The sequence below is a fragment of the Arabidopsis lyrata genome, assembly GCF_000004255.2.
Source record: "Arabidopsis lyrata subsp. lyrata unplaced genomic scaffold ARALYscaffold_3, whole genome shotgun sequence".
NCBI classification, from domain to species: domain Eukaryota; kingdom Viridiplantae; phylum Streptophyta; class Magnoliopsida; order Brassicales; family Brassicaceae; genus Arabidopsis; species Arabidopsis lyrata.
The window spans coordinates 2,879,187-2,888,041 of record NW_003302553.1 but is presented as its reverse complement, the minus strand read 5'-3'; the positions used below and the strand labels follow the sequence as shown (position 1 = coordinate 2,888,041).

Here is an 8,855-nt window from a genome sequence, read left to right as displayed (position 1 = left end):
TATATTTTGAGTCTCAATGTTTCGCTTTTTTGAGTGATGATGATTGTGGTTTCGATGAGATCTTGTTGTGAATCCTTTAAAATCCCCAAATTCACAAAACCCTAAAATCTCTAATAAATTGACAACTAATTGAAATTTTCGTTATAATTCAACAAAGGAACCGATTAAAAATTTAGGAAAACACAAACACATCCGTTTCCTAACAAAATCTGGGTTCTTCTTATGCCTATTCTCTTTGCCTTCTTCTTCATCTTCTTTTTCTTCTTCTTCTTCTTCTTAAACCCGGATTTAGTGATTTTCGATTTCCTCATCTTCTTCTTGAAACCTGCTTTAAACATAATGAAATAGAGATGTTCTTGAAATTTTTGGAAGGGAGGAAGGAAGAAGATGAAGCAGTGTTCCCCGTTTTCTCTTTTTTTTTTAAGCTAAATTATGTAATTATTTTTGCTGTTTTAAAAATAATTATGTAATTACTTTTAATTATTTAGCAAAAATAAATAAAATTAAATAATATTTTAAAATATTTTTTTAAGTCAATACCGGTCAACGCCGGAGGTTATAGAATTCCGGCAAGTGGTACACCGGAATATGATGGTTATGGTGTTTGCAACATGACTTATGTTAGTTCGTGGATGTCACCATGTAATGACAATACTTCGTGTAGCTAATGATACATTTTTAAAGTCTGTATGTGTGGCTATGTGTTGGTATCTACTTCATGTAGCTGAGAAATATTTTTCCTTTAATTAATCAATATAAAATTTTTAAAAAATCTACTTGCAAGTGCAAACTATTATGTGTTTTAGGTTTCATGTTTGCAAAATCCTATTGAAACTTGAAAGGACTCCAGCAATTCAGTCACGTAAGAGGTGTGATGGTGGTATCCTTGTTAATCAACAACAAGGGGAGCATATTTGGTGTCTGTTATTTCTTGCAAATTCTACTAATAATTTAAAAGAAAATTGTAAGTTGTTGACAATTTTGATCGAATATTTTGTCTCCAAATTTCAGAAAGTGTAAACGATGAAAATAAACTGCTACCTACGCATAAATAAATATTAAAACAAAATATCAATAAATTATAGATAATTATTATCTTGGCCGAGAAAAAGTTAGAATTTTGTTTTTAAATATAATTGAAAAGAGGTTTTAAAAAATATTGGGGGCCGAAGTCATAGCTTTATTGGGCTGGCCCAGGTCCGGCCTTGTAATTGTAACCCTAATAAATACATGGATCGTGGAAATTCAGCAATAAACCCTAGAGCTAAAGGGGGAGGCTTTCGAAACCCAAAATTCCCATCTCTTGTTTCTTGGTTGGACCAACCGGCTCCGATCCCTCTCTGTCTTGTCGTCATTTTATCATCAACTTAGAGACGGCCGCCGGAGGTTACGTTAGTCATACTATGCATGTACCCTTTGTTGTTTAGTCGCCGGCTTAATTAGATCTCTCTCCTTTTCACATCATTTATCTGCGATTTCTCTCGATCTTATTGATTGATTTTAGTTTTGCATTGTAATATATGAATCTCTGGTGGAGTCACTCTTACTTAACTTAGTTTTTTTTTAGTTGTGAGAAAGAGTCTCATTCTAATCTGCTTGCTTCCGAAATTCGTCATTTTTTCTTATTAAATATATAGTGGTGAAGATTGGTAAATTCTTTTGTTAATTCTAAATCGTTTTTTCTTGTATATAGCCATGAGGTTTGTGCAAGGGCGTCGTTTGCTTGCATCGCTTGGCAGACGCTTTCCTCCTCGGCAACCTAAACCTACAGAGCAGCCAGAGCGGCCTCGAATTCGATTGCGGCCGGGAGATCCTTATGGTAGGCCCCGGCCTCGTGACTTCGTCATGGAGATGATTGAGCGTATGAAACTACTTACTGCGGATGAAAAGTTGAAATTTGGCTATATATTCAGTGAGCTGCTGGGTCTTCCAAAACCTCTTGAGATAAAAAGCAAAGATAAGAAATTTGCTGTGAAGTTGGTCAAGTATGACCCTGATAAAAGGTCCAAAGTGCTTAAAGAGGTTGCATGGATCAAATCTACAGTAGTAGTGATCAAACATTTGGCCGAGTTGGGTCTGCAACCATCGCTCCAATGTGTGCAGGACGTCCCCTACTCCCTCATTAAAGATGATGTCACAAAGGAAGAAGCTAATGAAATCATTGCCAAGATCCAAGCTGCTGGTGGAGTCGCTGTTATGGAGCCAATGGAGTGATCATCAGCAACTTTGTTTTATTTCTAATTGTGTGTGTTATTTTATGTTTGTCTTGTGATTACAGTAGGTACGTAGTGGATGTTTTGTATGAGAACAAATTAATCACCCTAAACCTTATCTCGTGATGCATCTCCTTCTCTCACTTTATTGTTGTGTTTATTTCTTCTTGTAATGTTTGCCGTCATGTGAAGTTCTTTCTTGAAGCACAAGAATATTTTCACTGGTTACCTGAAATGAAAGTGATCTTCGTTATTTTATTGGTCGTGAACCTCAAAAGATAATGCTGGAATCTTAAAAGCAGAGGAGAAGTTTGCTGTGAAGTTGGCAAAGTTTGACGCAGTTACAAGGATGGAAGTGGTTAGAGAAGTTACATGGGTCCAATTGACAGAAATAGTGATCATATCATTGCCCGACTTGGGTCTGGTGTTCTGGCCAATGTCCCGTCCGTGATTAAATAAAATGTCTCAAAGGAAGAAGCTAACAAAATTATTGCCAAGATCGAAGTTGCTGGTGGAGTGACTCTTAACGGAGCCATTCGAGTGATGACCAACTTAATTTATTGATTTTCTTTAGTGTTTGGTATGCTTTTTAGTGGGGTGATCACATCTTGCTAACTTTACAGTAAAATAGATGTTTTGTAATTCAAAAATCAACTGAGTTTTCAACAACTATTTACTCGGTTTCCATATCTTAAATTGTGTTTCTCAATGACATGAGACAGTAAGAAGTTCAGATCCGAGTCTTCGGTATTCCCTCCACCGAGTCTTTTTAAATCTTGTGTATCATAACATAAAAATGATAGATTCAAATTATCTATACTTGAGTTCTTTTTATAAAGGTCTTTATTCGTCTCCTCGAATACTTTCAAAGCTTCGACAACTTTTCCCATTTTCCTTAAGCATGTAAGAATGCAATTATATGTGATCACACTCGGTATAGACCCCTTTGCCCTTTGTATCTCTGGGAGACTGTATGCTTCATCAAACTTTCCAGCCGAACCATAACCCATAATCATCGTGTTGTAAGCATCAGTGCATGGAACCCGTCTACTCTTCTCTAAATGCTCAAACATCTCTACAGCTTCATCCAATCTGTTTGCCCTTTGTCTCTCTGGGAGACTGTATGCTTCATCAAACTTTCCAGCCGAACCATAACCCATAATCATCGTGTTGTAAGCATAAGTGCAAGGGACCCGTCTATTCTTCTCTAAATGCTCAAACATCTCTACAGCTTCATCCAATCTATTTGCCTTGCACAGAACTCCTATCATGCTGGTATAAGTGACTTCATCAGGCTTTAAACCATTCGCTTCAATCTCATGAAAAAATTTCCATGCCATATCAACCTTGCCCACTTTACCAAAGCTATCTATACATACATTGTAAAGAACAATGTCGGCATCAAGAGAGCTGCTCTTCATCTCATCAAGCAAAGATAGAGCAGAATCAACTCGACCCTCTTTGGCAAAGCTCCGAATCAATGTTGTAAAAAGATGAACGGTTGGCTCATATCCTAACTCCTGCATTTGCTGAAAGAGTGTCAACATCATATCAGAATGATTAACTGCTGAGAAAGCACCGATAAGAGTTGTGTAAGCTGAAAAAGCAGGTCGGAACTTGAACTTCCTCATATTCTGCACAACATCAAAACCTTCCCTAAGCTTATTAGCCTTAACGCAGCTCAAAACCATCTCAATACAAGTGTTAACAGAAGGGCCAAATCCTGCAACACTCATTTCTCCAAGAATCTGGTCCAAAGCATCAAAATTCCTACAACGAGCCATCACTAAAAGCAAGGAGTTGTATGATTCGGGACAATGAGGCAGCTCGGTTCTTCTCTCATACCAACGGAAATACTCAATCGCCCGATTAACATCTTTCAGCCTCCGTAAAACCCCAATGACAAATTCTGGTTGTGGTTTAAAGTTTAGAGCAGATAGAGCATTCTCAGCTGAAGGACCCCAAGCACCAGTCTCCAAAACATTGCAAATATCATTAACAATTTGCCTATTACCCTCAAATGTATATGGTTTCTCATGATTTTCGCCATTATCAGACAAAGATGATAAGTGCTTACAAACTGCGACAACACGAGATGATTTTATATCTGTATGGAATATAATTCCTGCAGTGTAAGAAAAAAATAACACAAATGAGGATCAAACTAATTTATACTACTAATGAGCGAAGAAACAAAAACAAATTTTGTTCTTGCGAATCCCACCATAGAATAGTTTATATAGGATTCATCAATATATAAGCTACAATACTATAAAGAAACGACCAGAATTCAGCTCAAAATCTAGCAGATCAAACACTGAAATGCGCATACACAGATTACCTGGTCTTAATAGCATCCGCATCTTCCTGATTGTCCTGTTCCAAACCGCCGATTTATCTCAAAGGTTTAACACGATCGACTGAAGCAGATTTCAACTAAAAAAATCAAAGCTTTTATTTTTAACGAAATTCTGAAGTGAAAAGCCCAGCTTTCAAGAGACGAGTGAGTGAGTGAGTATAGAGGGTTTAACGAGAAGCAAAACATAGGTTTAGCCGAATAAGAAGACCCAGAAACCTCCTTTACGGCTAGAGGGTATGAGAAAAGTCAACAGATTTGAGTTTGACCTATCTCTCTTCCAAAACAAAACCCGCCCGGGTCTATTGTCCGGGTCGGAATCTGTGTATCGGGAGCGTCGCGAATCGGAAACGCCAGTGAGTTTAATGAAAAATTGAAACTTGCCTGCTTCCGAGAGTTATTGCATGAAAATCAATCTAGGGTTTTGAACTCTGAATTGGGGGATTTTGACCTTTCAGTTTTGTGGGATCGAACTTTGAATTTCTAAGGTTATGGTTCCTTGTGTTTCAGACCAATGGATGGCATGAGCAGTTACCACAAACGCAATTCCGGTTTAAACCCTTGTAAAAACTCCAGTTTCTCACATTCATCAAGAGCCATGGCTCCAGGAATTTACCGTTACCCAGAAGTGAAGTCTCCATTGCGGAGACAAGTTCATGCGCCTTCGCGGATCCTCAAGAGCGGTCGAGATCGTAGCACACGACAAGGTTCTGGTAATGTGTTGGGAACTTTTCTCACAAGGAACGATGATATGTTGAAAAGAAATGCACTTGATTTGCCTTTGCGCTATAGAACGGATAGAGAAGTGGTTGATGTTGGTGATGAGCTTGGAGATGTGGAAATGATATCTGATGATACAAGTAGGGAGGGTCTCGGAAACGTGGCTATGGAGGTGGACGAGGTGGAAGAGAAGGCAGAGATGGGAAATGGATTGTTTTCTGAGGTTGTTAGTATGAAAAATGGGAGCTTAAGGGTGGATGAATGTTCTCAAGATAATAGTAGTTCACTCGTTGTGAATCGCCCTGTGACCGATGTCACGAGTTTTGAAGCATACAGAAAGGTTCTCCAGAGTGCTGAGAACCGGACTTCGAAACTGAAAGACAGAGGCTTTGGTGATATTTTGAAAGAAAGAGGTTGTGCTTTACTGCGAAGCCTGTTTTCTTTTTCTTTTTGGAAACAAGATAAAGAACCAGTAGAGGTTTGGCTCATTTCCTTTATCTTTATAGTTGTGGCTAAAGTTTAAGCGTTTATGCTTCGTGATATGAATCGCTTGGTTTCTTTTGATTTTGTGAAATCAGGTTGCCTCATTGTTCTTTAATTGATTATCAGGATGTACAACGTGAGGCATTTCTAACTCTTTCTAGAGAGGAGGAGACAGCAGTCAACCGTGCATTCTCCGCTAATGACTCGTATGATTTTGATTCTTGCTCTCTTGTTTACTTTCTATCTTGTTTACTTGCTCTGAGGATTCATATTTGTTTTTGGGATGTAATTTTATGAACGTCTCTCACTGTAGGAACATCTTGGTTGCACATGAGAATTCAAATATTGAAATTACAGGGAAAATCCTAAGGTGCCTTAAACCAGGTGAATGGTTGAACGATGAGGTTAGTCAACGAATTTAAATCTCACCTGAGTTCTTCTTAGAGATTGGATAGAAATTTTTTGTCCGATTAGAACCTCTATGATTTGGTAAAACCTTGGGCTTTGTTCTATCATTCTATGTAGGTCATTAATCTTTATCTGGTATTGCTGAAAGAAAGGGAAGCTAGAGAACCAAAGAAGTTTCTTAAATGTCATTTTTTCAATACATTTTTCTTCACTAAGGTAATACCCATTTCTATTGCTAATGAATTTTAGATTCTTGCCCCTATATATGCTCATGAATTTTAACAAGAAGACATAACCTTTAACCACACCTCAGTTATTTAATTCGGGGACTGGATACAACTACAGCGCAGTCAGAAGATGGACATCAATGAAGAGGTTGGGCTATCATCTCAAAGACTGTGACAAGGTAAACTTGTTGTGTGTTTCTCCTTTTTGAGATATTCAAACTTTTTTTTTTCATTTTACCATCTAAGAGACCTTGTTTGTTGTCAGATATTTATTCCTATCCATATGAACATCCACTGGACTTTGGCTGTAATTAATATAAAGGACCGGAAATTCCAGTATCTTGACTCTTTCAAAGGAAGGGAGCCTAAAATTCTCGATGCACTGGTAATATATAAGGAAACCATGTTTTGTATTATAACATATATATCTTGATTCTTTAGTTTTTCATTTGTCAGGCTAGATACTTTGTCGATGAAGTGAGGGACAAGAGTGAAGTAGACCTTGATGTAAGTCGATGGGGACAAGAATTTGTCCAGGACCTTCCGATGCAGAGAAATGGGTACCGTCTTCCTAATAAAGATGTCAGCTACTACTAGTTCATACATTCATAGTAACTTTGTCTCTGCATTTTGTAGATTCGATTGTGGAATGTTTATGGTGAAATACATCGACTTCTACAGCAGAGGTTTGGATCTTTGTTTCACTCAGGTAAAATAGCAGAAAGTTACTAAACCTGCCATTGTCTTTAGTAAGTAGGTCAGTGTCATTTTGAAAGACGTAAGAGTGCTTAAAATAGAAACTGTTTGTGTGATCTCCACAGGAACAAATGCCATATTTCCGGGATAGGACAGCGAAGGAGATTCTGCAACTGAAAGCCGAGTGATGTCAGCAAAATAAGGAAACTCTTAAAGAATAGTTTTGAAAGGTCTTCTTCTGTATGTAGATGGTGTTGAGAAATTTAGATGCACTTACGTGTTTGATATTTTGATGTACATATAAAAGGGTAACAGTGTGGTTCTCTGATGATGAGGCTTGATAGTGAAAATCGAATTATTGTTAAAGATTCTAGTTACACTATCAGATACTCTGATTTTGAATTTTGATATTATATTAATAGATTATAATTTTAAATTAAAGGAATTTGTCTTAGAGATCCACATTAAAGTGTCTGGTCTGTGTATTTGAAGATTTAGGTTTGTCTCTGGCATGCGGCTGCGAGACTAATTTATTTAGGTTTCTAGAACAATATAACTAGCAAGAGTCCCACATCGGAAGAAACTTTTATGATGATTGCTTTTGTTCGGGTATAAATAAGGAGGGCTTATTTTGGTGGAAACTCATCTTTGCGCTTGGGGCAATGACGCAGCTAATGAGGTTCTAACCGAGGCGCGTCTATTGCTGGTTGAAAACTATTTCCAAACCCCCTCCTGGGCCTAAGCTTGTCTTGGGTCCTTGAGAATTTCTGGAAGGGCTCCCTTTGGGGTAAAGCCCTACAATATTCTAGTCTTAATTTTTTGTTTATGGAATTTAGAAAAACTTGTAAGAGGTAGAATTTATAGGACGTCTCTTTGATTGGAATATTACCAAAAACTACAAAAATGTGAGTGTGTTATCTGATGATGACGCCTGATAGTGAAAATTGGATTGTTGTTTCAAAATTTTAATTTTTCAATTTCAAGTATACTTTGATTTTTATTTATTTTTAATATTATTTTTGTACTTTTAGAGTTGTTTAGAATGTGGAAGCCCCCTTGGTCCATTGGTTGACTAAGGGTTAATTAATGCTTTTACACCAAGATGTCTGGGGTTCGAGTCCCAGGTATTGCGATTTATTAATAAATTTGCATATTAAAAGAGGCAAGTGTGCATGAGATCTCTAGCGAAGTACAATTATAGCCGTTCGCCAGGATTCTACGCAGAGAGAGAAGTGTCGTCAGGTCGTGGATCATTGAAGGTGTCCGTCAAGAGCATGGAGAAGGAAGGGTCGTCTGTCGTGGATCTAATAAGGGTCGGAAGGAATTGTCCGTTGTAGAATCGTCTATGTAACAGTTCTCATAATTTGTAATAAATAATAAATCTAGACGTCAAAAAAAAAAAAAAGAGTTGTTTAGAATATAAAGAAATTTGTCTTAGAGAATTTTCCCTGTAAGTAGTAACATGAACGTTGAACGGTACGAATAAAAGGGATATGAAATTATTATTTCTATAGGATTTTGCAAATGAGAAATCAGAAATGTCTCAACTATCATCAGTTCTCACGTGGACATGTGGGTACGAGTCCGAAACTCCAATGTGTCCCCCATCAAATATACTCCTCATATCACCATTTTATTACAATAAAACTTTCAATTTGTTTTTCTTATCAATTTATTTTCCTAACAGACCTCAATAATCTATTTTAATTTGATTACACTAAAATCTTCAGCATTTCAGATTATGCTTAAACG

General features: G+C 37.2%; 4 protein-coding genes across 8 annotated transcripts in view; 2 read left to right on the top strand and 2 right to left on the bottom strand.

Moving 5' to 3' along the window:
* The window catches only part of LOC9318567 (ubiquitin-like-specific protease 1A), a 19,869-nt gene extending 12,400 nt beyond the window's left edge, over positions 1-7,469 (top strand). The window contains exons 2-10 of one of the 2 annotated variants that reach the window (XM_021030968.1): positions 5,154-5,767; positions 5,899-5,978; positions 6,086-6,176; positions 6,298-6,396; positions 6,494-6,586; positions 6,673-6,792; positions 6,864-6,967; positions 7,044-7,116; positions 7,229-7,469. In XM_021030968.1, coding sequence (XP_020886627.1) covers positions 5,154-5,767; positions 5,899-5,978; positions 6,086-6,176; positions 6,298-6,396; positions 6,494-6,586; positions 6,673-6,792; positions 6,864-6,967; positions 7,044-7,116; positions 7,229-7,291 — 1,337 coding nt within the window. In that variant the 3' untranslated portion in view covers positions 7,292-7,469. Of the gene's footprint in view, positions 1-4,939; positions 5,768-5,898; positions 5,979-6,085; positions 6,177-6,297; positions 6,397-6,493; positions 6,587-6,672; positions 6,793-6,863; positions 6,968-7,043; positions 7,117-7,228 lie in introns of those variants that run through there. The other variant, XM_002884568.2, reaches the window with a different exon arrangement.
* Positions 1,260-2,420, top strand: LOC110229878. Of its 3 annotated transcripts, none has more exons than XM_021030969.1 (2): positions 1,260-1,386; positions 1,694-2,420. In XM_021030969.1, exon 2 carries the CDS (start codon positions 1,696-1,698, stop codon positions 2,212-2,214), a length of 519 nt encoding a protein of 172 aa, XP_020886628.1. In that variant the 5' UTR covers positions 1,260-1,386; positions 1,694-1,695; the 3' UTR covers positions 2,215-2,420. The 3 variants fall into 3 exon arrangements, with proteins under 3 accessions (XP_020886628.1, XP_020886630.1, XP_020886629.1); XM_021030971.1 differs by having other exon boundaries at positions 1,260-1,405; XM_021030970.1 differs by having other exon boundaries at positions 1,260-1,409.
* On the bottom strand, positions 2,851-4,819 carry LOC110229876 (pentatricopeptide repeat-containing protein At3g06920-like). Of its 2 annotated transcripts, XM_021030965.1 has the most exons (3): positions 4,555-4,819; positions 3,315-4,338; positions 2,851-3,164 (listed from the first exon to the last, which is right to left on the bottom strand). In XM_021030965.1, exons 1-3 carry the CDS (start codon positions 4,574-4,576, stop codon positions 2,876-2,878), a joined length of 1,335 nt encoding a protein of 444 aa, XP_020886624.1. In that variant the 5' UTR covers positions 4,577-4,819; the 3' UTR covers positions 2,851-2,875. The 2 variants fall into 2 exon arrangements, with proteins under 2 accessions (XP_020886624.1, XP_020886623.1); XM_021030964.1 differs by having other exon boundaries at positions 2,851-4,338.
* Positions 7,470-7,550: 81 nt separating the features above from the next.
* Positions 7,551-8,727, bottom strand: LOC110229856. The gene is made up of 2 exons (XM_021030909.1): positions 8,668-8,727; positions 7,551-7,908 (listed from the first exon to the last, which is right to left on the bottom strand). Exons 1-2 carry the CDS (start codon positions 8,725-8,727, stop codon positions 7,801-7,803), a joined length of 168 nt encoding a protein of 55 aa, XP_020886568.1. The 3' UTR covers positions 7,551-7,800.
* Positions 8,728-8,855: the final 128 nt, after the last annotated feature.

Excerpts from the sequence above, each read along its gene's own strand:
- LOC110229878 (XM_021030969.1), top strand. The coding sequence starts at position 1,696 with ATGAGGTTTGTGCAAGGGCGTCGTTTGCTTGCATCGCTTGGCAGACGC.
- LOC110229876 (XM_021030964.1), bottom strand. The coding sequence starts at position 4,576 with ATGCGGATGCTATTAAGACCAG. Across the intron at positions 4,339-4,554 it reads GCGGATGCTATTAAGACCAG|GAATTATATTCCATACAGAT; the intron begins GTAATCTGTGTA and ends CTTACACTGCAG.
- LOC110229856 (XM_021030909.1), bottom strand. The coding sequence starts at position 8,727 with ATGAGGAGTATATTTGATGGGGGACACATTGGAGTTTCGGACTCGTAC. Across the intron at positions 7,909-8,667 it reads ACTCGTACCCACATGTCCAC|AATATTGTAGGGCTTTACCC; the intron begins GTGAGAACTGAT and ends AATTAAGACTAG.